General features: G+C 40.5%; 1 protein-coding gene across 5 annotated transcripts in view; it reads right to left on the reverse strand.

Annotated features, from left to right (window-relative positions):
* Positions 1-27,144, reverse strand: part of LOC131690236 (glutathione hydrolase 1 proenzyme-like) — a 679,522-nt gene that overhangs the window by 327,052 nt on the left and 325,326 nt on the right. For all 5 annotated transcript variants that reach the window (XR_009305552.1, XM_058975998.1, XM_058976080.1 and 2 more), the window contains exon 4: positions 25,549-25,610. Coding sequence is in view for 4 of the 5 variants with exons in the window: in XM_058975998.1 (XP_058831981.1) it covers positions 25,549-25,610 (62 nt within the window). In the remaining variant the exon portion in view is untranslated. The remainder of the gene's footprint in view (positions 1-25,548; positions 25,611-27,144) is intronic.

Here is a 27,144-nt window from a genome sequence, read left to right on the forward strand (position 1 = left end):
CGCTCATCGCGAATTATGCGCGGACAGCTCAATGTTTAAAAAGGATTGCTTTTGCGAATGAGATTGTGAGCCCAAAAACAGAAAATCTGAGCGCGCCGTTTTGGGTGTAGCGTCGATGGGCACTCCATCTCATCGATGCGTGCAAATTTCAATACCCACGTCGACTGCCTATGTGAGAAAGCAGCGAGGACTACTAACGCAGCGGCAACGACCATGCAGAATATCGGAGGAGTAATATGCTGAACTCAAAGTGGAACCGGACGAAGTTGGCGAGCACATTTCTCCTAATGAATATTTGTGTTGCGAGTGCCTAAAGCCAAAATATCACGTCGCATTTTTTTTGTTTTTGCTTTCTTAACTTCATACTCAAAAGCAATCCTTTTTCAACATGGTGCTATTCGCGCACAGCATGAGGTAAGCACAAAGCTCTCGGAAAAAAAATTGATGGCACAGGCTCATATAGAATTTGTTATTATTTCATTTCGTATAAATTTGCTTCTTACGAAGCTCACAAGGATCCCTTTTTTTCTTCATCTTACATTCCCCCCACACTTTACAAGCAATCTTATCATTGCAGCGCTACATTTTGTTTTACTTCTAGAAAAAAATTCGGCCATCAGATTTCTAGATTAGAGCCGACAAACATCTATTAACTAAAACACCACTTTACAACTTGTGCTATGACGACATACACTCGTTGAGTCGTAAAATGGCACATATAAGCTTCACACTCATGATGAGTGTGATGGTTTCGCTTGCCTCTAGCCGCCAGCCTTCTAGTATCGTGGTTGACGCATTTTGCTTTTGTACCATTTTTTCGTTTGTATATATATGTTGGGAGTTGAGCTTTACTAAAAAACGACTAACGAGTAGCAACAGAACTAGAACCGATAAACAACTACTCGTTAAAACGCCGATTTACACCCTAGGTCATGACGACACATGATTGCTAGCTATTCAAATGACCTGCACACTTAAAAATATTTACATCTCATAAATGCACATAATAGGAACGTCACAATTCTCTTGAATTTACATTCAAGAACACCAAACTTTCCATCTGAGTTGGAAACACCGTGCCGTACGGTATCAACAAAGTGCATACGGGAATTAAACACAGTGTTTTTTCGGTGTTTTTCGCGCTATCCGCGGTCTTATTTCTGACAAATAGCTGAGTGAAGTGATTCTCCAGTGAATAACGTTGAAAGAATTGTGAAAATCGGTGAAGAAACGGCTAAATTAAGTGGTTTTTAGTTTTTACCCACGCGCACAGTGGCACGACTTAGAACAAAAGGTGGAATAAAGTCAAAACTTTGCTGTATCGGCTCAAATAGGACGGATTTATGTAATTTTGGTACGCTGAATTCGTTTTTGATATTAAAACGTATAAAAAAACATTTACCATTCATTAGGCTCTCTCAAAAATATATATTTTATCGAAATTGTTCTTAAACATTTTGTATATTAATTTTCGTGTGCCAAATTGTTTTTAATATTAACACTTGTAAAAAAAAACCTTCATTATACATTAGGGTGGCTCAAAATAATTATTTTGTTGGGTTTTCAGCTCAAGTATTTCCATAGAGGGCCGCCTTGGGGAGATCTGATTTGTTCAGCATTTGTTGTGCTTTTCTTCCACTTTAATTTGTTTACAAAGTGGTTTGCCCGTTTTTGCCCGTTTAAAAGTTATCGGCATTGGAAAAAGAGCTATTTTCAATCAAAAAACGTAAATATCTCCACACATACTAGCGATAGCAAGTTTCCGTCTTCGGCAAAGTAATGCAGTTTGATAGTCCAGATAATGTTCTAGAACATTTATATAATGGAAAAAATCTAGAAGAAAACTTATGATGAAAAAACTGTTTTGAGGGGCCTTTTACAAATAATGTCCCATATCTCAAAAACCTTAAAAGATAGAGAGTTGAAGTCTTCAGGTAAAATGTTTGTAACGAGTTTCTCTACAACTTTGCTGGACTAAGTATTTGTCTATCTGAATTATTGGAGAAAATAAATTCCGTAACTCACTATTAGGGGGATTAATCATTAATCTGATAAGACAGAAAGAAGGGAAGTTCTACTCCAAGAAACTTTCTCAAAGACACCATATTGCTAAAGTCAACCGTTTTGACGCAATCTGAAAAACCCCCTTTTTTGCTCTTTGGGACCACTGTGCACCTCATCGCCAATCCATTTATTCAGCACTGAAAAAAATAAGTGTTGTGTACAAGACACAACCACGATGACATTAAAATGCAGCCAGTTTTATGAGCTAGCAATATTATCCATGGCCAAATTAAAACCCGTTAATGCCATCGACTGTTTCAGAACTACACACAGGCATGCTATTCTTCACTAGAGATAATTGTTGAATTTTTAAATTAAAATCGATAACCTATAGTGCGATAAATTCAAGTTTTAAAAAAGTTTTATTGAAATCCATGAAATGGGAACATAAATTAATGATGCTCACAAACAAAACCTTACATCTATCTTTAAATACCTGATATCAAATCAAATGTTTGCAAGCACGATAGAAAAATAACTGGTCATAAATCAAATTATTCATAAACGAAGAAAGTTTAATATATGTATCTTTATATATTCGGTGGTTTAATTAACATTAACTCTGAAATGTTCTATATTTGGGGTCCTAAAAAGAACGATTTTAAGGGAATCATTCAAATTACCTGTTTTGTATGTAGGGTCCTGAAAAGGTCTATTTGTGGGATACACAAACACGCGTGCTATGGAATGAAAAAATACTAAACTAGCTAAAGGCTTTTGGTTTAACAAAAATAACATGCCGAATGGAACAATTAGTCAGCTGTAAAAAAAGGTTTGCCATCTCTTCCAGCCGCACGTTACTTACATCAGATAAATATTTCGAAATGAAAAGAAACAACCTTTCCCTTCAGCATCTAATATGAAATACTGATAGCTGGAAATGTGACATCGGCTTTTATCACTTTCGCACTGATGAGGGAAGGACTGCTTTCATGCAGAATAACGAAAAAATATTTGCGGATTCTTTTTGGTACGGCTTTCGCTAGCTGGCAGTGTTGCCACATCCTCCAATTTTCTGAACTATTGCAGAATTTTGGATTATGTTTCCGAAAGACTATTTTTAATAAATCACAGGTTTTCGCTAATTTCAACCTGGAAATGTACTTTAAGTAGCTGCACATTTTTGTATTGTTTCGGAAGGATTAATTTTAAACAAATAACAGATTGTTGCAAATTTCAGATTGTCAATATACGCGCAAGCAACAAATAACGAATATAAACTGCGCAATTGGATTATCGCTGTCAATGATTGGAAATATTCCAATTCGTTCTTTATTGTTTGTTATAGCCCTTACAAGGGCTTTTAATTTAACAATAATAACATGCAGAATGGAACAATTAGCCAGCTTCAACTGAGGTTTGCCAACTCTTCCAGCCGCGCGCTATTTACATCGGTTCACCCCCAGCGGTAGCAGTGATCAAATGCAGCACTCATCGCAGCGCATTGTCAACATGCATGACTGCTACTGCTGTTCTTTACGGCCCGACGTTCGACGGGAGAATGAAGTCGCTCGAGGAATGATATTTTTTAAATAGTCGACGATGACGTTATTCATAGAAGCATAGTGTGCTGGGTGCTCAAATCTATCGTACGAGACGCTATAGGCACGATGTTACTTGCCTGGCAAAAGAGCAACAACTGATTCAAACAGGCACGCGGCACATTTATTTATAACTTTTCGTGTTCGTTTGAATCACTAACCTGCTCCATATTATCGGCTCTGCCGATAGATTGAATGATGTATGGCAGTTTTCACGTTTTCTAGGTCTGTTCATTTTTGCTTGTTTTTCAATAGTGTTATATTGAAATACAAAAATTGTCACGCCATTTCATGATTAGAATCATCAGCGCCTGGCGGCAGTCATGGTATCTATTACCTACCATCGAAAAGTGTGAGCTGGTATGAAACGCAGCAGCTGCTACGCTTACAACGTCAGAACACAAACTAACGAATTTTTCTCGTGTTCTATTTTTATACGCGTCGCAGTTTCCTTCGATGAAAAAGAGGCAGTCCCAGCAACGCTTGTTTTTTGAGCGAATTGTACCAACCAATCATGGATCAGATAATTACTACTTTCATAAACTCATTTCCAATCAGATAGCGTAATAATCTTATTTTTTCATTCAGTACAAAGGCAGATATTCACATTTAAAAAATCGAGTAAAATTCTGGCAGAAAATTTTGAAACGGGACCTCTATATTGAAACGTTAGAAGTATTCTACTTCAAAAACGATGTTAGATGAAACGGGTAAGGTTGTCGTGACATCAGGTCAACCCCTATTATCCTTCAAAAAAGCTAAGTAGCATGACAAGACCCCCTACCCCCTGTCGTCACACATCATCACAAAATGCAAAACTCCCGCCTCCCCCATATAATGCTGCGTCATTTATGGTTGGTCCCTTACGTGCCTAATTACTGAAACACTCATTACTTACTTCATTCTCTTCCACAATCAACTCGGAGCCTCGCTTGATACTTCTATTCAGCTACCGACACTCTTCTTGCTTTTCGTCATTCTCACCATCTATTACGTCGTTCAAATTCTCTGCGTACTTGTGCCATTTAGCTACTTCACTCGGATATTCCCCATTTTCCATGAGCCATTTAGTTCAGCTTCCCATAAGCTACTTACCTCCCAGCTTTGTAACTACATACTCGGATAGTTCCCGATGGTAAGTCTACCCTTCTCCGACTGTGCATTACCCAGCTTACCATGTTGCAATGACCAAGATCAAGGGCCCAAAGACACCAGCTGAAAGGTGCGCTGACAAATTGAAAATTATCGTGGAGGGTCTCTTCTCAAAGCACAATCCAGCCTCCACCGTACGTCGATGCATACTGTGAAAATGTGGCAAAATGTGCAGGCCAGTGCTATAGAAACACCTGAACGAAGGCTACTTCCCGGATAGATGCAAGATCACGTAGATGGTGCTGCTGCAATAACCAGGGAAGCCACCAGGAAATCCAACATCGTATCGACCTATATGACTGCTGGATACTCTTGGTAAAATTTCGGAAAAGGGTCTTCCTCAGCAGGCTGGCAAACTACTGGAACGGTAGATCGAGGTGAAGAAGTTGCTATCGTCGTAGCGCTGCACGGTTGCAGCTAACTCACCAAAAGACGGAGGTAAAGCTGCTCAACAACCATAAAAAACTCAGCGTGCTGTAATTGCACCCAAAACGAATCTTTGAGAGCGGAAATGCATCTGTTATTTTCACTCTCGAACTGTAAGCGAAAAGCTCCCAAACGATTCGTTAGTATTCAACCAACCTCATACTTGTGCAATACAATATCGTACCCCATAGCTACACGCTGTTGGCTCATGCAGTCCAGAGATAACTTAAATAACACATACCATCGTCTTATGCTGTCCTATTTGTGATAGCTGCTGCAATGAAGAAAAGTTTATATACCTCATTCGAATGACTACTCATTATGTGTCGTTATGGCCTAAGGTGTAAAGTAGGCGTTTTAGCGAGTAGATGTTTGTCGGTTCAAGTCCTGATGCTACCCGTTTATCTTTTTTTCTAGTAATGTTTAGTTCCCAACACATGTATACAAACGAAATATTAATAACAGCGGGGAAATGGTACAAAGCAAAATGCGTCAATGATGATGCTGAAATACCGACACGGCAGCGGGGAGGAAAACGATATTATCTCACTCATCATTAGTGAGAAGCTTATATATGCCATTTTACTACTGCACCAGTGTGACGTCATGGTACGGGTAGTAAAGAGGTGTTTTTACCGAATAGAAGTTTGTCGGTTCTAATCTAGAATCTGATAGCAGGATTTTTACTAGAAGTTTCGGTTCTAATCTAGAATCTGATATCAGGATTTTTATACTAGAAGTTTCAGGTCACGAGCTATTTATAGCAGCGGAGAAAAGAATGAGACAAAACAATGCAGCAGCAATGGTGATGAGATTGCTTGTGGTGGTTGGGTGGGGGGAATGTAAACTGTAGAAGAAAGATACGAAACCAAATACTAATAAAGTTTCCAAGTGTGTGAGTGTGCGTCATCGTTTTTTTCGTGAGCGTTGCGCTCATCGCGAATTATGCGCGGACAGCTCAATGTTTAAAAAGGATTGCTTTTGCGAATGAGATTGTGAGCCCAAAAACAGAAAATCTGAGCGCGCCGTTTTGGGTGTAGCGTCGATGGGCACTCCATCTCATCGATGCGTGCAAATTTCAATACCCACGTCGACTGCCTATGTGAGAAAGCAGCGAGGACTACTAACGCAGCGGCAACGACCATGCAGAATATCGGAGGAGTAATATGCTGAACTCAAAGTGGAACCGGACGAAGTTGGCGAGCACATTTCTCCTAATGAATATTTGTGTTGCGAGTGTCTAAAGCCAAAATATCACGTCGCATTTTTTTTGTTTTTGCTTTCTTAACTTCATACTCAAAAGCAATCCTTTTTCAACATGGTGCTATTCGCGCACAGCATGAGGTAAGCACAAAGCTCTCGGAAAAAAAATTGATGGCACAGGCTCATATAGAATTTGTTATTATTTCATTTCGTATAAATTTGCTTCTTACGAAGCTCACAAGGATCCCTTTTTTTCTTCATCTTACATTCCCCCCACACTTTACAAGCAATCTTATCATTGCAGCGCTACATTTTGTTTTACTTCTAGAAAAAAATTCGGCCATCAGATTTCTAGATTAGAGCCGACAAACATCTATTAACTAAAACACCACTTTACAACTTGTGCTATGACGACATACACTCGTTGAGTCGTAAAATGGCACATATAAGCTTCACACTCATGATGAGTGTGATGGTTTCGCTTGCCTCTAGCCGCCAGCCTTCTAGTATCGTGGTTGACGCATTTTGCTTTTGTACCATTTTTTCGTTTGTATATATATGTTGGGAGTTGAGCTTTACTAAAAAACGACTAACGAGTAGCAACAGAACTAGAACCGATAAACAACTACTCGTTAAAACGCCGATTTACACCCTAGGTCATGACGACACATGATTGCTAGCTATTCAAATGACCTGCACACTTAAAAATATTTACATCTCATAAATGCACATAATAGGAACGTCACAATTCTCTTGAATTTACATTCAAGAACACCAAACTTTCCATCTGAGTTGGAAACACCGTGCCGTACGGTATCAACAAAGTGCATACGGGAATTAAACACAGTGTTTTTTCGGTGTTTTTCGCGCTATCCGCGGTCTTATTTCTGACAAATAGCTGAGTGAAGTGATTCTCCAGTGAATAACGTTGAAAGAATTGTGAAAATCGGTGAAGAAACGGCTAAATTAAGTGGTTTTTAGTTTTTACCCACGCGCACAGTGGCACGACTTAGAACAAAAGGTGGAATAAAGTCAAAACTTTGCTGTATCGGCTCAAATAGGACGGATTTATGTAATTTTGGTACGCTGAATTCGTTTTTGATATTAAAACGTATAAAAAAACATTTACCATTCATTAGGCTCTCTCAAAAATATATATTTTATCGAAATTGTTCTTAAACATTTTGTATATTAATTTTCGTGTGCCAAATTGTTTTTAATATTAACACTTGTAAAAAAAAACCTTCATTATACATTAGGGTGGCTCAAAATAATTATTTTGTTGGGTTTTCAGCTCAAGTATTTCCATAGAGGGCCGCCTTGGGGAGATCTGATTTTTTCAGCATTTGTTGTGCTTTTCTTCCACTTTAATTTGTTTACAAAGTGGTTTGCCCGTTTTTGCCCGTTTAAAAGTTATCGGCATTGGAAAAAGAGCTATTTTCAATCAAAAAACGTAAATATCTCCACACATACTAGCGATAGCAAGTTTCCGTCTTCGGCAAAGTAATGCAGTTTGATAGTCCAGATAATGTTCTAGAACATTTATATAATGGAAAAAATCTAGAAGAAAACTTATGATGAAAAAACTGTTTTGAGGGGCCTTTTACAAATAATGTCCCATATCTCAAAAACCTTAAAAGATAGAGAGTTGAAGTCTTCGGGTAAAATGTTTGTAACGAGTTTCTCTACAACTTTGCTGGAGTAAGTATTTGTCTATCTGAATTATTGGAGAAAATAAATTCCGTAATTCACTATTAGGGGGATTAATCATTAATCTGATAAGACAGAAAGAAGGGAAGTTCTACTCCAAGAAACTTTCTCAAAGACACCATATTGCTAAAGTCAACCGTTTTGACGCAATCTGAAAAACCCCCTTTTTTGCTCTTTGGGACCACTGTGCACCTCATCGCCAATCCATTTATTCAGCACTGAAAAAAATAAGTGTTGTGTACAAGACACAACCACGATGACATTAAAATGCAGCCAGTTTTATGAGCTAGCAATATTATCCATGGCCAAATTAAAACCCGTTAATGCCATCGACTGTTTCAGAACTACACACAGGCATGCTATTCTTCACTAGAGATAATTGTTGAATTTTTAAATTAAAATCGATAACCTATAGTGCGATAAATTCAAGTTTTAAAAAAGTTTTATTGAAATCCATGAAATGGGAACATAAATTAATGATGCTCACAAACAAAACCTTACATCTATCTTTAAATACCTGATATCAAATCAAATGTTTGCAAGCACGATAGAAAAATAACTGGTCATAAATCAAATTATTCGTAAACGAAGAAAGTTTAATATATGTATCTTTATATATTCGGTGGTTTAATTAACATTAACTCTGAAATGTTCTATATTTGGGGTCCTAAAAAGAACGATTTTAAGGGAATCATTCAAATTACCTGTTTTGTATGTAGGGTCCTGAAAAGGTCTATTTGTGGGATACACAAACACGCGTGCTATGGAATGAAAAAATACTAAACTAGCTAAAGGCTTTTGGTTTAACAAAAATAACATGCCGAATGGAACAATTAGTCAGCTGTAAAAAAAGGTTTGCCATCTCTTCCAGCCGCACGTTACTTACATCAGATAAATATTTCGAAATGAAAAGAAACAACCTTTCCCTTCAGCATCTAATAAGAAATACTGATAGCTGGAAATGTGACATCGGCTTTTATCACTTTCGCACTGATGAGGGAAGGACTGCTTTCATGCAGAATAACGAAAAAATATTTGCGGATTCTTTTTGGTACGGCTTTCGCTAGCTGGCAGTGTTGCCACATCCTCCAATTTTCTGAACTATTGCAGAATTTTGGATTATGTTTCCGAAAGACTATTTTTAATAAATCACAGGTTTTCGCTAATTTCAACCTGGAAATGTACTTTAAGTAGCTGCACATTTTTGTATTGTTTCGGAAGGATTAATTTTAAACAAATAACAGATTGTTGCAAATTTCAGATTGTCAATATACGCGCAAGCAACAAATAACGAATATAAACTGCGCAATTGGATTATCGCTGTCAATGATTGGAAATATTCCAATTCGTTCTTTATTGTTTGTTATAGCCCTTACAAGGGCTTTTAATTTAACAATAATAACATGCAGAATGGAACAATTAGCCAGCTTCAACTGAGGTTTGCCAACTCTTCCAGCCGCGCGCTATTTACATCGGTTCACCCCCAGCGGTAGCAGTGATCAAATGCAGCACTCATCGCAGCGCATTGTCAACATGCATGACTGCTACTGCTGTTCTTTACGGCCCGACGTTCGACGGGAGAATGAAGTCGCTCGAGGAATGATATTTTTTAAATAGTCGACGATGACGTTATTCATAGAAGCATAGTGTGCTGGGTGCTCAAATCTATCGTACGAGACGCTATAGGCACGATGTTACTTGCCTGGCAAAAGAGCAACAACTGATTCAAACAGGCACGCGGCACATTTATTTATAACTTTTCGTGTTCGTTTGAATCACTAACCTGCTCCATATTATCGGCTCTGCCGATAGATTGAATGATGTATGGCAGTTTTCACGTTTTCTAGGTCTGTTCATTTTTGCTTGTTTTTCAATAGTGTTATATTGAAATACAAAAATTGTCACGCCATTTCATGATTAGAATCATCAGCGCCTGGCGGCAGTCATGGTATCTATTACCTACCATCGAAAAGTGTGAGCTGGTATGAAACGCAGCAGCTGCTACGCTTACAACGTCAGAACACAAACTAACGAATTTTTCTCGTGTTCTATTTTTATACGCGTCGCAGTTTCCTTCGATGAAAAAGAGGCAGTCCCAGCAACGCTTGTTTTTTGAGCGAATTGTACCAACCAATCATGGATCAGATAATTACTACTTTCATAAACTCATTTCCAATCAGATAGCGTAATAATCTTATTTTTTCATTCAGTACAAAGGCAGATATTCACATTTAAAAAATCGAGTAAAATTCTGGCAGAAAATTTTGAAACGGGACCTCTATATTGAAACGTTAGAAGTATTCTACTTCAAAAACGATGTTAGATGAAACGGGTAAGGTTGTCGTGACATCAGGTCAACCCCTATTATCCTTCAAAAAAGCTAAGTAGCATGACAAGACCCCCTATCCCCTGTCGTCACACATCATCACAAAATGCAAAACTCCCGCCTCCCCCATATAATGCTGCGTCATTTATGGATGGTCCCTTACGTGCCTAATTACTGAAACACTCATTACTTACTTCATTCTCTTCCACAATCAACTCGGAGCCTCGCTTGATACTTCTATTCAGCTACCGACACTCTTCTTGCTTTTCGTCATTCTCACCATCTATTACGTCGTTCAAATTCTCTGCGTACTTGTGCCATTTAGCTACTTCACTCGGATATTCCCCATTTTCCATGAGCCATTTAGTTCAGCTTCCCATAAGCTACTTACCTCCCAGCTTTGTAACTACATACTCGGATAGTTCCCGATGGTAAGTCTACCCTTCTCCGACTGTGCATTACCCAGCTTACCATGTTGCAATGACCAAGATCAAGGGTCCAAAGACACCAGCTGAAAGGTGCGCTGACAAATTGAAAATTATCGTGGAGGGTCTCTTCTCAAAGCACAATCCAGCCTCCACCGTACGTCGATGCATACTGTGAAAATGTGGCAAAATGTGCAGGCCAGTGCTATAGAAACACCTGAACGAAGGCTACTTCCCGGATAGATGCAAGATCACGTAGATGGTGCTGCTGCAATAACCAGGGAAGCCACCAGGAAATCCAACATCGTATCGACCTATATGACTGCTGGATACTCTTGGTAAAATTTCGGAAAAGGGTCTTCCTCAGCAGGCTGGCAAACTACTGGAACGGTAGATCGAGGTGAAGAAGTTGCTATCGTCGTAGCGCTGCACGGTTGCAGCTAACTCACCAAAAGACGGAGGTAAAGCTGCTCAACAACCATAAAAAACTCAGCGTGCTGTAATTGCACCCAAAACGAATCTTTGAGAGCGGAAATGCATCTGTTATTTTCACTCTCGAACTGTAAGCGAAAAGCTCCCAAACGATTCGTTAGTATTCAACCAACCTCATACTTGTGCAATACAATATCGTACCCCATAGCTACACGCTGTTGGCTCATGCAGTCCAGAGATAACTTAAATAACACATACCATCGTCTTATGCTGTCCTATTTGTGATAGCTGCTGCAATGAAGAAAAGTTTATATACCTCATTCGAATGACTACTCATTATGTGTCGTTATGGCCTAAGGTGTAAAGTAGGCGTTTTAGCGAGTAGATGTTTGTCGGTTCAAGTCCTGATGCTACCCGTTTATCTTTTTTTCTAGTAATGTTTAGTTCCCAACACATGTATACAAACGAAATATTAATAACAGCGGGGAAATGGTACAAAGCAAAATGCGTCAATGATGATGCTGAAATACCGACACGGCAGCGGGGAGGAAAACGATATTATCTCACTCATCATTAGTGAGAAGCTTATATATGCCATTTTACTACTGCACCAGTGTGACGTCATGGTACGGGTAGTAAAGAGGTGTTTTTACCGAATAGAAGTTTGTCGGTTCTAATCTAGAATCTGATAGCAGGATTTTTACTAGAAGTTTCGGTTCTAATCTAGAATCTGATATCAGGATTTTTATACTAGAAGTTTCAGGTCACGAGCTATTTATATAGCAGCGGAGAAAAGAATGAGACAAAACAATGCAGCAGCAATGGTGATGAGATTGCTTGTGGTGGTTGGGTGGGGGGAATGTAAACTGTAGAAGAAAGATACGAAACCAAATACTAATAAAGTTTCCAAGTGTGTGAGTGTGCGTCATCGTTTTTTTCGTGAGCGTTGCGCTCATCGCGAATTATGCGCGGACAGCTCAATGTTTAAAAAGGATTGCTTTTGCGAATGAGATTGTGAGCCCAAAAACAGAAAATCTGAGCGCGCCGTTTTGGGTGTAGCGTCGATGGGCACTCCATCTCATCGATGCGTGCAAATTTCAATACCCACGTCGACTGCCTATGTGAGAAAGCAGCGAGGACTACTAACGCAGCGGCAACGACCATGCAGAATATCGGAGGAGTAATATGCTGAACTCAAAGTGGAACCGGACGAAGTTGGCGAGCACATTTCTCCTAATGAATATTTGTGTTGCGAGTGCCTAAAGCCAAAATATCACGTCGCATTTTTTTTGTTTTTGCTTTCTTAACTTCATACTCAAAAGCAATCCTTTTTCAACATGGTGCTATTCGCGCACAGCATGAGGTAAGCACAAAGCTCTCGGAAAAAAAATTGATGGCACAGGCTCATATAGAATTTGTTATTATTTCATTTCGTATAAATTTGCTTCTTACGAAGCTCACAAGGATCCCTTTTTTTCTTCATCTTACATTCCCCCCACACTTTACAAGCAATCTTATCATTGCAGCGCTACATTTTGTTTTACTTCTAGAAAAAAATTCGGCCATCAGATTTCTAGATTAGAGCCGACAAACATCTATTAACTAAAACACCACTTTACAACTTGTGCTATGACGACATACACTCGTTGAGTCGTAAAATGGCACATATAAGCTTCACACTCATGATGAGTGTGATGGTTTCGCTTGCCTCTAGCCGCCAGCCTTCTAGTATCGTGGTTGACGCATTTTGCTTTTGTACCATTTTTTCGTTTGTATATATATGTTGGGAGTTGAGCTTTACTAAAAAACGACTAACGAGTAGCAACAGAACTAGAACCGATAAACAACTACTCGTTAAAACGCCGATTTACACCCTAGGTCATGACGACACATGATTGCTAGCTATTCAAATGACCTGCACACTTAAAAATATTTACATCTCATAAATGCACATAATAGGAACGTCACAATTCTCTTGAATTTACATTCAAGAACACCAAACTTTCCATCTGAGTTGGAAACACCGTGCCGTACGGTATCAACAAAGTGCATACGGGAATTAAACACAGTGTTTTTTCGGTGTTTTTCGCGCTATCCGCGGTCTTATTTCTGACAAATAGCTGAGTGAAGTGATTCTCCAGTGAATAACGTTGAAAGAATTGTGAAAATCGGTGAAGAAACGGCTAAATTAAGTGGTTTTTAGTTTTTACCCACGCGCACAGTGGCACGACTTAGAACAAAAGGTGGAATAAAGTCAAAACTTTGCTGTATCGGCTCAAATAGGACGGATTTATGTAATTTTGGTACGCTGAATTCGTTTTTGATATTAAAACGTATAAAAAAACATTTACCATTCATTAGGCTCTCTCAAAAATATATATTTTATCGAAATTGTTCTTAAACATTTTGTATATTAATTTTCGTGTGCCAAATTGTTTTTAATATTAACACTTGTAAAAAAAACCTTCATTATACATTAGGGTGGCTCAAAATAATTATTTTGTTGCGAAGGTTCAAAAAGTTTTTGGAAGAACTTGTTGTACGCTCAATTCCTATTTTGGTTATAAAAATAGAAATTAACTTTACTTCTTATTAGGGTGACTCAAAAGTAAGTATTGTCTTTTTAAATGAGATTTTCAATAGTAATTATGGTAAGCTGAATCTCTTTTATATATTGAAACCAATTGATTTATATCTCATTATGGTGCTTCAGAAATGATTATTTAGTTTTTTCGGATCAAATAAGATGTGTTCGACTAATTGTGGAACGTTTAATTCATTAGTGGGTTATTTGATATGAAAACTAAATTTTCTTTAACCTTCAAAAAGGCAAGGGGTCTCAGTGGCCCGGCTAGATACAATACAAAACAAATATTTTGAGTGCCTCAGTGGAATGTTTAATTACAGTGGAATGTTTAATTTCATTACATTTCGCAAAACTAGCATATACTTATTTTGAAGAGAAAATTAAAAGCTTTTCAATAAGTATAGTGTGATCGCGGGCATCCACGGGCGTCGCTGTTGTTACAGCAGTAGAAGTTCCAATTCAATAAAAATTAATGACAAACCGTTATCTAAACAATAACTAAACCATATAGTGACTTATTTATGGGGATTTTACGATGCAATTTCATCACACGGATAATTTTGATGAAGTAATGCAATGCATAAAATCAACCGTTTCTTTGATAAATCAAAATAACGTGATGTAGTTTCTATGTTCAAATAATGCAAAAAACACATGAGTTATGCCCTTCAAAAGGCTGTCAAAGATTCATTTTAGGTCAAGATCACCTAAAATCTCAAAATAACGTGATGTAGTTTCTATGTTCAAATAATGCAAAAAACACATGAGTTATGCCCTTCAAAAAGCTGTCAAAGATTCATTTTGGTTCAAGATCACCTAAAATCTCGCAAAAATTTCTCGGATGGATCAGCTGATACGAGAAACATACTAGCGAGAATATCGCGTAACCTTCGTATACGGACTTAAGTTCGGGCTCGTCCCACTGTGACGCGGTACTAAGGCATAAATAAACAGCCATCTGCTACCTACTGGGTCGACCGGCCCGTGTCATTCACTCGCTGCCGGTCGCGAGTGTGACGGTGTGCTGAACGGTGTGCTTTTTGAAGCCGTAGTTTTTCTTGCTCCCAAAATTGTGGGAACACTTGTAAACCGTCGACGTTGAAGGGGCAATAAAGGTAGGATCTTTCTTTTTTGCCTTTTTGTCTATTTGGGGGTGGTATCGGGTGACCGTGCCAAAGAGTAGTTTCCAACGTCTGGTGGTGTAAGCCAAGATGGCGGCCGCTAGTAGCGGTGATCCTGGAGGATCAAGCAAAAGGAGATTGGCGGAATATATGGACCCGACGAATAAATTTGGTGAACTGACATTCCTGCAGCTGACAGGTAAAGACGGCGTACCATTGCCTAAAAACCCGTCCGTCGTCGGTAAATCGGTGGAGGTTGTCGCTGGAGATCCACTTGAAAATGCGAATACAGAAGCTCAAGGGACACGGTATACCCTTCGAGTTTGGAACACAGTCAAAGTAGCCCAACTAATGAAAATGACCAAGCTCATTGACGGTACTGATGTTGTGGTTGAATCCCATCCGAATCTGAACGTAAGCAGATGCGTAATTTCCTGCTACGATATGACTCACTTGGAAGAGAAGGAAGTCTTACGTGAAATTCCAAGCCAGAGAGTGATTCGTGTGTAGCGAATCACACGCAAAGAAGCCGAAAAGAAAGTGAATACGCCAGCACTAATCTTGACCTTCTGCAAGACCACATACCCAGAATACATGAAGATCGGCTTGCTTCGTGTCCCTACTCGCCCATATTTCCCAAACCCGATGCTTTGTTACGGGTGCTTCAGCTTCGGCCATACACGCGTACGATGTCCTGGTCCTCAACGATGCCTAAACTGCTCGAAAGAACAACACGGCGAAGAAAAATGTAGAGAAGCTGCATACTGTCGGGATTGTGAAGGCGATCACAGTCCAACAAGTCGTGAATGTCCGATCTACAAAAAAATTAAAGGGTTGTGTACAAGACATGACCGCAGTTACATTGAAAATGCAGCATCATTAAACCTTAAAGGCGCAAATATTTTTTTCCATTATATATTCGTCCTAATAAGGCCAGTTTGCTAATAACTATGTTTAGGGATTCGGGACGAGAATCCTTTGAAACAATTTGAGCCTTGTCGCGCCGGCAATTCGTTTCTGCTGCATACACACAGACGAACATTCCTCTTTCGCAGCTCATGTCAAATGAGCACTATGTAAAACAAGGTGATCTCTTTTATTAACTTTTTGGTGGAGACGGAAGACCATCATTTTGTGCAACAAATAAAAATATTCACTGATTTCCTTAAAGGTTTAGAAAAACTATCGGGTTCGTAGATTATTTTGAAGAGTATTTGCATATATTATGATTCACTGGTAAAGGTACAGAATAACCAAGCACAAACTTAATACAAGTTAATAAAATGAATTATCTAATTGAATTCATTTTTCCATTTTCAATGCTCAAAGAAGTGGAGATCGTCAAAATTAAAATTCGCGATAATCTTACATTCTCGAAAGCGCGCAAACGAGTTGAACAGCAAAATCAAGGAAGCTACGCCCAGGCCGCAGCACAACCGAGCGAAATTCTTAATAAACTAAAAGAGCTTGAGCTGATAATGAAGAGGAAGGATGAGCAGATCGCAAAACTTCTGGCGGAGACCAAAAGAAAGGACGAAAAAATCGAACAAATGATGGCGTACATACGCCAGATGAAACATCAGTCTGCTAGTCAAGAAAAACCACAGCAAAGTAAAGAACAAAAACCAACGAACCAGACAGCCGGGCCAATAACAGGAACAACTCACCAGCGACTAATACGGACTCGAAGCGAGTAAGACCGCAGAAACTACACACCCCGTTCAGCAAACCCATGACAACCCCATCGGATAACTTGAACCCACCACCAAAAAGAACCGCTACCACTACCTCCAACGAAACTATAGATTATTCAGACGATGAAATTGGGATTACCGAGAAGCCTCCTAGCCAGGCTCTTCGATAATTCTCATTTTCAGCAACGTTTGGATACCACCAACAACCCACGCACGAATACTGACCACGAGATAGATCGGTTTGGAAGAGAGGAAAGTGTAGTACTCCTTCCAACGCAAGCACAGCAGGGTGAAGGAACTATCCGGGCCGTCATACCCCAACCTGTCGATAGTGAGTTCACTTCTGTGGCCGATAGGAACATCGATTTCACCACTACAACTTGTAAACCAGCAAACCAGAAACCCACGATCGACGAACAGAAGCAGATCAGCAGAACTACACAAAGCCTATCCCTAGTGCCGACCGCAGTCGGTGCTTTTGAACATGATAGTGTAGTTTGTGCGACAGCGGTTGGCACTGTGGGGCTGAACCGTCCTCAGGTCAGTTCTAAAAGCGTCAATCATCTCACAGATACTGCTGTCCTTAACATTTTTACAGGTTTGACTGGTAACGAAGAACATATCCATCCTTCGCCTCCTCCTTCACCTGGAGAAGGCTCATCGAGAGACCCGTATTGAAACGTTACCATCACCACCACAACTAGAGCTAAGAAACAACAATCAACGAGAACTACACAAAGTCTTTCCCCAGTGCCGGTCGCTGTCGGTAGTTCTGGAAGTTATCATGTAGTCGTCTCGACAGCGGCTGGCACTGTGGGACCGGACGTCCCACAGGTCAGTTCGATATCACGCTACTGCCAAACGGACACTTGCAGTTTTCCCCGTTGCAGATGTTACCAGTATAAATCCAAACACGAGAAACCCGTACCGAGATGACTCAACTAGCAGCACGACTCTTTTTTCGATGCAGCAAACAACGAGAACTACACAAATACCAACACGCATCGAACGAGTAACCGGTTTGGGGAAGAAGAGAAGAAAGAAGCTTCCCCACTTCATGATGAAAGGATCGACCGAGGGGAAGAGGATTGTCCATACCTTCCGGATATACAGTCCTCGCAATTCTCCTCCTGGCTTTCCGCCGGTGAAGGATCATCACGAGCCAATACCACACAACCACCGAAGCGCCGAGTATCGACCACATCATCGTCAACACAGTCGATCACGAATGCTCGTTCCAACGGATGTTTCGCACTGCAATGGAACCTGCGCGGTCTAAGAGCGAACATCAGCGAGCTGAAGCTGCTTATCTCCGAGCACGAACCTTGCGTAATAGCGCTGTCGAAACGAAAGTCAACCAAAGCGTGGTGGAATCTAGTTTTGTCGGTAGGAACTATACGCTGCTACTGAAATCAAAGCCCCAACACTATTGGCAACATGGTGTAGGACTTGCGATCCGAGATGACATACCCTTTGAACGCGTGCAATTGAACAGTAGCTTACAGGTCGTCGCCGCACGTATCTTCCTGCCAGTACAGGCAACAGTTGTGCCTATCTACATCCCACCTTCCACTCAGCAATGTCAGACAGCATTGAGTGACCTGTTCGATGAACTGGAAGGACCAGTAGTGTTCCTTGGAGACTTTAACGCACATCACTTCGCTTGGGGATCTAAAGCATCGAACGCGCTTGGTCACTTTATCGCAGAAACTACTTTGAGTAGAAAGCTCGTGATTCTGAACGACTATTCTCCAACTCGCATCGACTCCGCAACGGGCAATACTTCAGCTATTTATATTTCCTTTTGCTCGGAAAACCTGGCTCGAAAGTTCACCTGGCGAACCCTTCCGGATCAGTGGTGCAAATTTTCATTTTCAAATTCAAACTTTCAGCTCAATCAAACCCAACCATGATTCAAATTCAAAGCCTCCCTTAATCATTCACTTTCAAGTTGGCGGGATTTCCATAACCGAATCGTACGTCTTCATTTCAAATTGATGCTTTTTCATTCACCAACCAAAGTTGTCATCTGCTCTCTAGAGGTCAGTTTAGGTTAAATGTTTTATTATTTTGCGTTTTCAAGCTTACATGAACAGCAAGAAGTATGTTCAGAGTAATTTTGCTTGAAAAACCAAGTCAAAATCCCAGTACAGAGATATTCACAAGGTAAATGAAATCTAAAATGAATGGAAAATGATTGAACAGCTCGGCTGATGAATGAATGATGTAAACGAATAACTGCGAATTGAACATAGTAGGGCATGATTTGAGATTTGTTCTTCCTTCAAGTTCAAAACAACCTGGTGAAAATTTGCAGCTCTGTTCCGGACACACATAACAGCGATCACATCCCGATCACGATCTCCATGCCTAGTTGGTCGAATGTACAAAAAACTCGACAAAAATGGCTCTATGATCGAGCAGACTGGCCTTTGTATGAGCGCATCACGGCTGAGTCCATCAATACTACAGATGAGTGGGACATTGATAAGTTCACGGATACAATCGTGGCGGCCGCAATCAAATGCATACCACGAAGTAGTGGCCGAACTGGACCTAAAGCTGTACCATGGTCGTGCGCTGAAGTGACGGAAGCTGTTAGGCAACGTAGAAAGCATCTCCGTGCCCTTCGACGTCTGGATATATCGGATACAGACAGGCCAACAGTGCTCAGACGATTCCAGGAATCACGAGCAGCAGCACGAAAAGCGGTTAAGCTAGAGAAACAACAGTCATGGGAGGATTTCGTGGCTAAGATTTTGCCGAGTAGCACGACAACTGAGCTGTGGCGTACAGTGAATACTTTGCGTAGGAACCGGCAGCGAAGTACTGTAGCATTCAAGCGATCGGAAGACTTTACGAACAACCCCGAAGAAGTAGCGGAAGAGCTAGCGAAACACTACAGTGAAAGATCGGCGACATCGAGCTACTCTGCATCATTTCAAGCGACGAAGGCACGAACCGAGCAGCGGCGCGTAAATTGCTCGCCCGATAGAAAAGACAAAGGGACAAAGGGTGGAGTGGCTCGACAGGACCTGACATGATAGGCTATCCGCTTCTTCGCCGACTCCCGTTATCCGTGAAGGTAACACTTCTCGAGATCTTCAACGTTGTTTGGCGCAGCGGTGTTTTCCCACTAGCTGACGAAATGCTATAGTTATCCCTATCAAAAAAGAAACAAATTGCAACGACTCTGGACCTGCTGCTTTTCGCCCGATATCGCTCACTAGCTGTATGGCAAAGCTGTTCGAGCGTATCGTAAATCGCAGACTCATCACCTTACTGGAGTCAAGTGGGCGACTCGATAAACGGCAACATCCTTTTCATTCAGGACGAGGCGTCGATACACACTTTGCAGAGCTAGAGAGATCGCTCCCAACAACCGACGAGCACAGTCTCATAGCGTCGTTGGACCTCTCCAAGGCATACGATACAACATAGCGGCATGGTATACTTCGCACACTAAAGTCTTGGAGCATACGAGGTCGAATGATCAACATGCTACAAAGCTTTCTCTCCGAAAGGAAGATCCAGGTTTGCATAGGAAATCAGCTGTCAGAAATATATGAACTGGAAAATGAAGTACCACAAGGCTCCGTTTTATCAGTGACACTGTTCCTCGTCGCGATGCAACCGATCTTCAAAGTAATCCCAGCTGGCGTGGAAATACTTTTGTATGCGGACGACATACTGCTTGTGGTGCGAGGTCGCAAAATAGAAGGTCTACATCAAAAACTGCACGCCGCGGTTAAGGCTGCCAAAAAATGGACGAAGAATGTTGGCTTCGCGATTTCTGCTACAAAGTCGAACATCTTTTATTGCAGTCCCAACGCACGTCGAAACCCAGTGCGTAACATCACCATCGACAGTGTAGTTGTCCCGAAAATAAACCAATTGAGGATCCTCGGTGTAACGTTGGACCGGACTTTGAATTTTAAAGCACATTGCAAGATGGTGAAGAAGTCCTGCGAATCCAGACATCGGATTCTTAAAATGATAGGTGCCAAACTTCCGCGTGGTAAACGATCGACATTACTTCAAGTGGGATCGGCGATAATCACTTCGAAGCTAATTTATGGGATTGGCCTAGTGAGCAGAGGAGGCCAAACATCGCTGCAGACACTCGCTCCTGCTTACAACAATATGGTTCGTTTCGCTTCTGGTGCCTCCTCTGCTCACTAGCCCAATTCCTTCGATTATGACCGGAGAAGGCACACTTCCCTTCGAACTACTAGCGGTACAGTCGATTGCGCGAATTACTTTACGAGTGCTGGAGAAAGACTGTAACAACAGTGACCTCCCACTGACCCGACGAGCGTCGGAGCTTACGCAGCAATTCACCGGAGCAACGTTGCCCATAATAGGGAATCGAGAGTGGCACACAGCGAAACCGACGATTGTTTGGGATGTGAAGAAAGTTGTACGGGCCGAAGACCCACCCGGCAAAGTTCGACCAATAGTCGAAGAACTGTTGAAAAACCGATTCCAGCAATCTACTGTATTGTACACCGACGACTCCAAATGTGATGATACAGTCGGAGCTGGACTCTATGGTGTTGGTATAGCGGGAACACACAGCCTTCCGCAACACTGTAGCGTATTGTCGGCGGAAGCGTATGCAATTAATATGGCTTTGTCAATACCAAACATCCAGAACGAACTGGTCATTCTTACAGACTCTGCGAGCTGCCTGTTGGCCTTAGAAGGCGGCAAACCAGTTCGATTCGTTTGGATCCCAGGACATAGTGGCATAACAGGTAACGACGAGACAGATCGACTTGCGAACGAGGCAAGAGCACAGCCGGCCATTGATGTACCAATCTCAGCTGAAGATGCTTGGAGAGTAATAAAAAACGCGATACGGCGACATTGGGACATGCAATGGTTTGGTTCCCGAGAGGCAAAGCTGTGAGAAATCAAATGTGATACACAGCGATGGACGGAGCGAAATAGTGCTGCCGACCAACGCATACTGACTCGGTTCAGAATCGGTCACATAAGACTGACCCATACATTCCTCCTAAAGAGAGAAGCACCACCGAATTATGAATGCTGTGGAGTAGTAGTAGATGTACGGAACGTGATTCTATATTGCAGGAAATACAGATAACAGCATGGTAGTAGTACAACTAGTTTGAGAGATGAACTGATTGGCGAAGAGAGCAGCGAAGCGAAGATACTAAACTTTATACGACAGATCAAACTTGATGCACAAATTTGAACACTGAATTGATATTTCTGCTCGTGTAGGGTCCGCTTAAATCTATCGCCGGAGACTAGATCAGCGGTGTGAGACAAGGTACCGATTTCGGATCGTGAGGTCGCCAGCGTACCGGAATTCACGCCCCACCCGAAATCTCCAGACCGGCCTCGGCATCAACGGGATTTCCCGCGGATTAGGGTATGGCTAAGAAAAAAGCGGACATCGTGCTCCAAGAACGAATGGAATTGCTAGCTCCAAGCTATGCAATTAGATGCCTTAGAATTGCCGTCAAGTCACTTTCTTAAAAAAAATACATTAGGGAAAAAATTACGTTAGGGAAAAATTGCGCCGCTGGGGAACTTTTCGCCGTAGCAGACTAAATCAACCGCGAGGACCAGTTGAGTAGTACGCGACACAGCACCGGCTCGTGTCATCGGGGCGCCAGCGAACCGGTACACCGGCCCTAATTTTCCCAGTTCCAATCCCGGGAAAATCACAACATCATGGATGCTAGATTTCAGGAGTTAGCCTTAAGCTAAGCAAGCTTCATTGACGCTGCACTTTGTATACGGAAAGGTAATGTTTAATGATAACAAAATTGTTTGTTTGCGCTGCGACCCTACCGTTGCAGGGGCATGGCATTACCTCGCATAACGGTCCATTGTTTGTTTTTAATTAAATCGGCTAACGACCGACAGTTCTAGTGAAAGTAGGGTTCGTCGCGGTTGTGGTAATTACCGCAACCGCGCGGTATTTACCGCACCCGCACCGCAAAAACTGCGGTGCGATGAGACACTTTTTCTTGCGGATGCGGTGCGGGAAATGTGCTTTTACCGCGCGGTATTGCCGCAACCGCACTTAAAAAAATAATTGATAAAGTTTGTAGTCTGCATTAAAAAGTAAATTAAAACTTTGACTTTTACCATTTAAGAACGACGCAACTTATTACTTTACAATAGGGAGACATAATAAACATTTAATTGCTCTAATTGCCATGGACTTGACAATGACTTGAAAAGAAATCCGAATATAATCTGTATTAGACCTATCGCTACTTGATTTTTTACATTTTGTTTATTCTAATATGAAAAAAAACAATCTTTTACTAAGAAATAAAATCTATAAGCTGTGTCCAATATAATTTGGCATCATTATTTTTACAACATATTTTGAAAACCTTGAAAAATTTACGAACCTTTTCAAGTATATAAAATGCAATATCCAATCATTGGAAAACAATTGAATTGTACTGTCAAATCCAATTTATGGAATTATGAATCGTTTACGATGACATTTTCTCAACTGTGAATTTTGATTAATTTGGAGAACTTACAGATGAACTTAAAAAAGTCTTAAGACTAAAAAACAACCCAAAGAATGTAATTATCATCATCAAACCAAACGAATTTGGAGGAATCAGCAGTAAGAGAGACAAATGTTTGAAAAACGTGCAAAATAAGGAGGGGTCCAAATTAGGCTGATAACCGTTCTTCATCTTCATCTTCTATCTCTTTTGGTTTCTGTGTAAATTCGCAATGAATTTTTCTGCAGTCCATTTTTAAGACTCCTTCTACATAACTTTTGTTCACATACGTCAATTGTTCGTCCAACTGGGAATATTTTCTACCAAATTAACAACTAATATTTTTCAGTTAGGAGTATTTTGTAACTTTTTGAAATCAAAGCTTTCGAAGTTACTGTAGTGTATTTCGATTTTTTGTGTTTCTCAAAGCCTCCCTTAATATTGTCACAAGTGTCAAAGTTAGCCCAGATGCCAAGTTTTGCACAGTTTGGACAATTTTTGACCCCTACCAACTTCAATTGAAGTTTTTGCCATTGGCATTATGGAAAAATATTAGAAAAAATACATAAAAAGGTAGAACTTTCGAACTAGCTATTAGAAAATTACAACTCATACAATCATAAGGGAGCAATCCTAGTATTTGAATAAGAATACATCCATTTCTTGAAAAATACGAAGTAAGTGTTTTGTTCCTAAAATCCTCTACTCGTAATAACATTTCTGCTAAATCATACATCTTTTGCAGTTTTTCAAATGTCCTTCAACAACTCTGTACTGGTTGAGATGGGTTGGATTCCTGTTATGTTATGTGTAGAATGATTTCTGATAATTAAATTAAAAGTTTTCCTATTAATTGCTGCGGAAGAACGCTTTTGTATGTAAAATGATGAAATACAGCTATATTTCATAGGACTTCAGTGCTATGCTAATATTTACCTTTTGTTTCGAAAGTATTTATCTCAAAATGTACGGCATTTTATTAATAAAACTTGCAAAGTTGACATTTTTTAATAAATGTTACATTCTGAGGAGTCCGTCAAAGTTAATTTTCGTGTAAATAAGAATAATATTTTATTTTATATGGTTATACAAAATAATGAATAATTTTTCAACAAACTTTTCAAAAATACAGAATTTTACCGCATTTACCGCATTACCACGCGGTGCGGTGCGGTAAATGCAGTGCGGTTGCGGTAAGCGGTGCGGTTTTATTATTTTTTTGTGGTTGCGGTGCGGACTATCCATTTACCGCCCACATCCGCACCGCGACGAACCCTAAGTGAAAGCATTAGAAATGTTTTCAAAACTTTTATGCTTTTCTCTCAGAGATGCGCGAAAGTGATCTAAATCCGCTTTGTTAAAAAGTCTTTTGGGTCTAGTTTAGGTCGTCAGAAGTTAATTAGTGTTCGTGTGCGCAACATTCGCTCGACGTGCGAGAGTAGTTGGTCTTTTCTTTTTATCGCAAAAGTTTTTGATCGTTGGGTTCGTTCGCCCCCGTACATTGTGGTCATAATCAATAAACTTAAGAAGGTTTATGCCAATAATTGTGTTTGTGTGTTAACTCAATCGATGGATAATCTATCACCCGCAAGTTTGTTAGCATTAATAGTGAGTGATAGCATCTTCATGTGGTGACATCGGTGGGATCTCACCGGACGCCAGGCTCCACCGAAATCGCTGAACCGACCTCGACACCGACTCGCTGGCCCGTGGAGTAGGCTATGTTCACCGCTGGAAGCGAGTAGCTAAATGGCTCACGAAATAAACATCGGTACAGAGAGAAATTTTGCCACCGGGGAGCTCTCAGCCGGAGTAGGGTAGTTCCACCACCGGATAATATCCGAGTTGATCTCGATAAAGCTGGGCGCTAAATAACTCAAAAAGCGAGTATCGGTGTCGGGAGAAATTCTTCCATCGGGGAACTCTCAGTCGGAGAAAGGTGAGTTCACCGCCGGGAACTGGGAGCTGAATGACTCACGGAAAAGGAAGCTAAATAGCTCATGAAATCAACAGCTATACGGCTCATTGAGACGAGAGCTAAATGACGACGTAAAAGATGGATATGAAAACCAAGAGAAGAGTTAAGAGTTAAATGGCTTAAAGGTCGAGCCATTTCCTGGATCAAATAAGGCTTCGAGAGAGCTGCGGAAAACTCGTGAGTCAAAGAAAGACGTGCGACGAAAGCACCACGAGTAATATTTATAAGCTAAGTATACTGTTATTTTCGACATAACAATTGAGTGGATTGTATGGTAGCTTCTAAATAACGGCTACAGAACTATAGAGATTAATCGGTTTGAGAGGTAGCCTATTACCTGTAAATTTATTTAGGATACTGTACGGCAAAATTTTATATCTTACCTGCACAAAACATCGTGGCGAGTGTTGCATCAATGATGGATCCATTTTTTTTAAACATATCCCTGAAAAAAGTATATACATTTCAGTAATTATCTATATTTGTTTGGAAGCTGGACGTAGAAATTAGATCAAATGCGTTATTTTCGGACTATAAATCAACGATGTGGCTTTTTTTCGAAATTCTAATAATGATTATTTATTATTATTACTACACCCAAAATCCGACGGGTTTGTTTCTATTACTTTTGGGTAAGATTCAATTCAATACAACGACCACGACAACCGCTCCCAAACCAACAACTAGCATCGCCAATAAAGAAGCAAACACCGATGAAGACGGATTTACAACAGCGACCCGTAAGAATAAGAAACAAATAAGAACCTCTGATCGTGAACAGCAAGAAAGCAGTACCGATGATGACATGAACGGAAATGGAGGATGGTGGATTATGAGTGAAACTAGACAGAAATTGGAATCAAAGCGCTAATCGCTTTTTATTACCTAATGTACTCTTTCATTACCAAAATTATCTCACAATCACTGTAGAGTGTTATGTTTTTGCCAGATTAAGTGCGCATCACTCTTCCATGGCGTAAATATAAAGCTGTTCCTTTTTGCCTTTCTCATATAGAAAGGTTATGCAATCACTCTGAAAAACGTCAACCTAATCCCGGCCCGGAGGGCCGAGTGTCATATCCCATTCGACTCAGTTCGTCGAGATCGGAAAAAGTCTGTATGTGTGTGTGTATGTATGTATGTGTGTGTATGTGTGTGTGTATGTGTGTGTGTATGTGTGTGTGTATGTGTGTGTGTGTGTATGTATGTGCGTATGTGTCAAATAATGTCACTCATTTTTCTCAGAGATGGCTGGACCGATTTGCCCAAACTTAGTCTCAAATGAAAGGTGCAACCTTCCCATCGGCTGCTATTGAATTTTGGATCGATCGGAATACTGGTTCCGGAATTACGGGTTTCAGAGTGCGGCCACACAGCAATTTCTCATATAAACTATAGGAAAAATTAAAAATAGAATTTTTATTTTTGATGTTAAATGTGTTCAAGGTGCATGAAACGTCGAGATTTGATGCAAACTCGAAAAAAATTTGACGACGATTCACTTTTTTGGATTTTGGCACATTTTTGCCTTTCTCATATAGAAAGGTTATGCAATCACTCTGAAAAACGTCAACCTAATCCCGGCCCGGAGGGCCGAGTGTCATATCCCATTCGACTCAGTTCGTCGAGATCGGAAAAAGTCTGTATGTGTGTGTGTATGTATGTATGTGTGTGTGTATGTGTGTGTGTATGTGTGTGTGTGTATGTGTGTGTGTATGTGTGTGTGTATGTATGTGCGTATGTGTCAAATAATGTCACTCATTTTTCTCAGAGATGGCTGGACCGATTTGCCCAAACTTAGTCTCAAATGAAAGGTGCAACCTTCCCATCGGCTGCTATTGAATTTTGGATCGATCGGAATACTGGTTCCGGAATTACGGGTTTCAGAGTGCGGCCACACAGCAATTTCTCATATAAACTATAGGAAAAATTAAAAATAGAATTTTTATTTTTGATGTTAAATGTGTTCAAGGTGCATG

This window comes from Topomyia yanbarensis, chromosome 1 (assembly GCF_030247195.1).
Source record: "Topomyia yanbarensis strain Yona2022 chromosome 1, ASM3024719v1, whole genome shotgun sequence".
Taxonomy (NCBI): domain Eukaryota; kingdom Metazoa; phylum Arthropoda; class Insecta; order Diptera; family Culicidae; genus Topomyia; species Topomyia yanbarensis.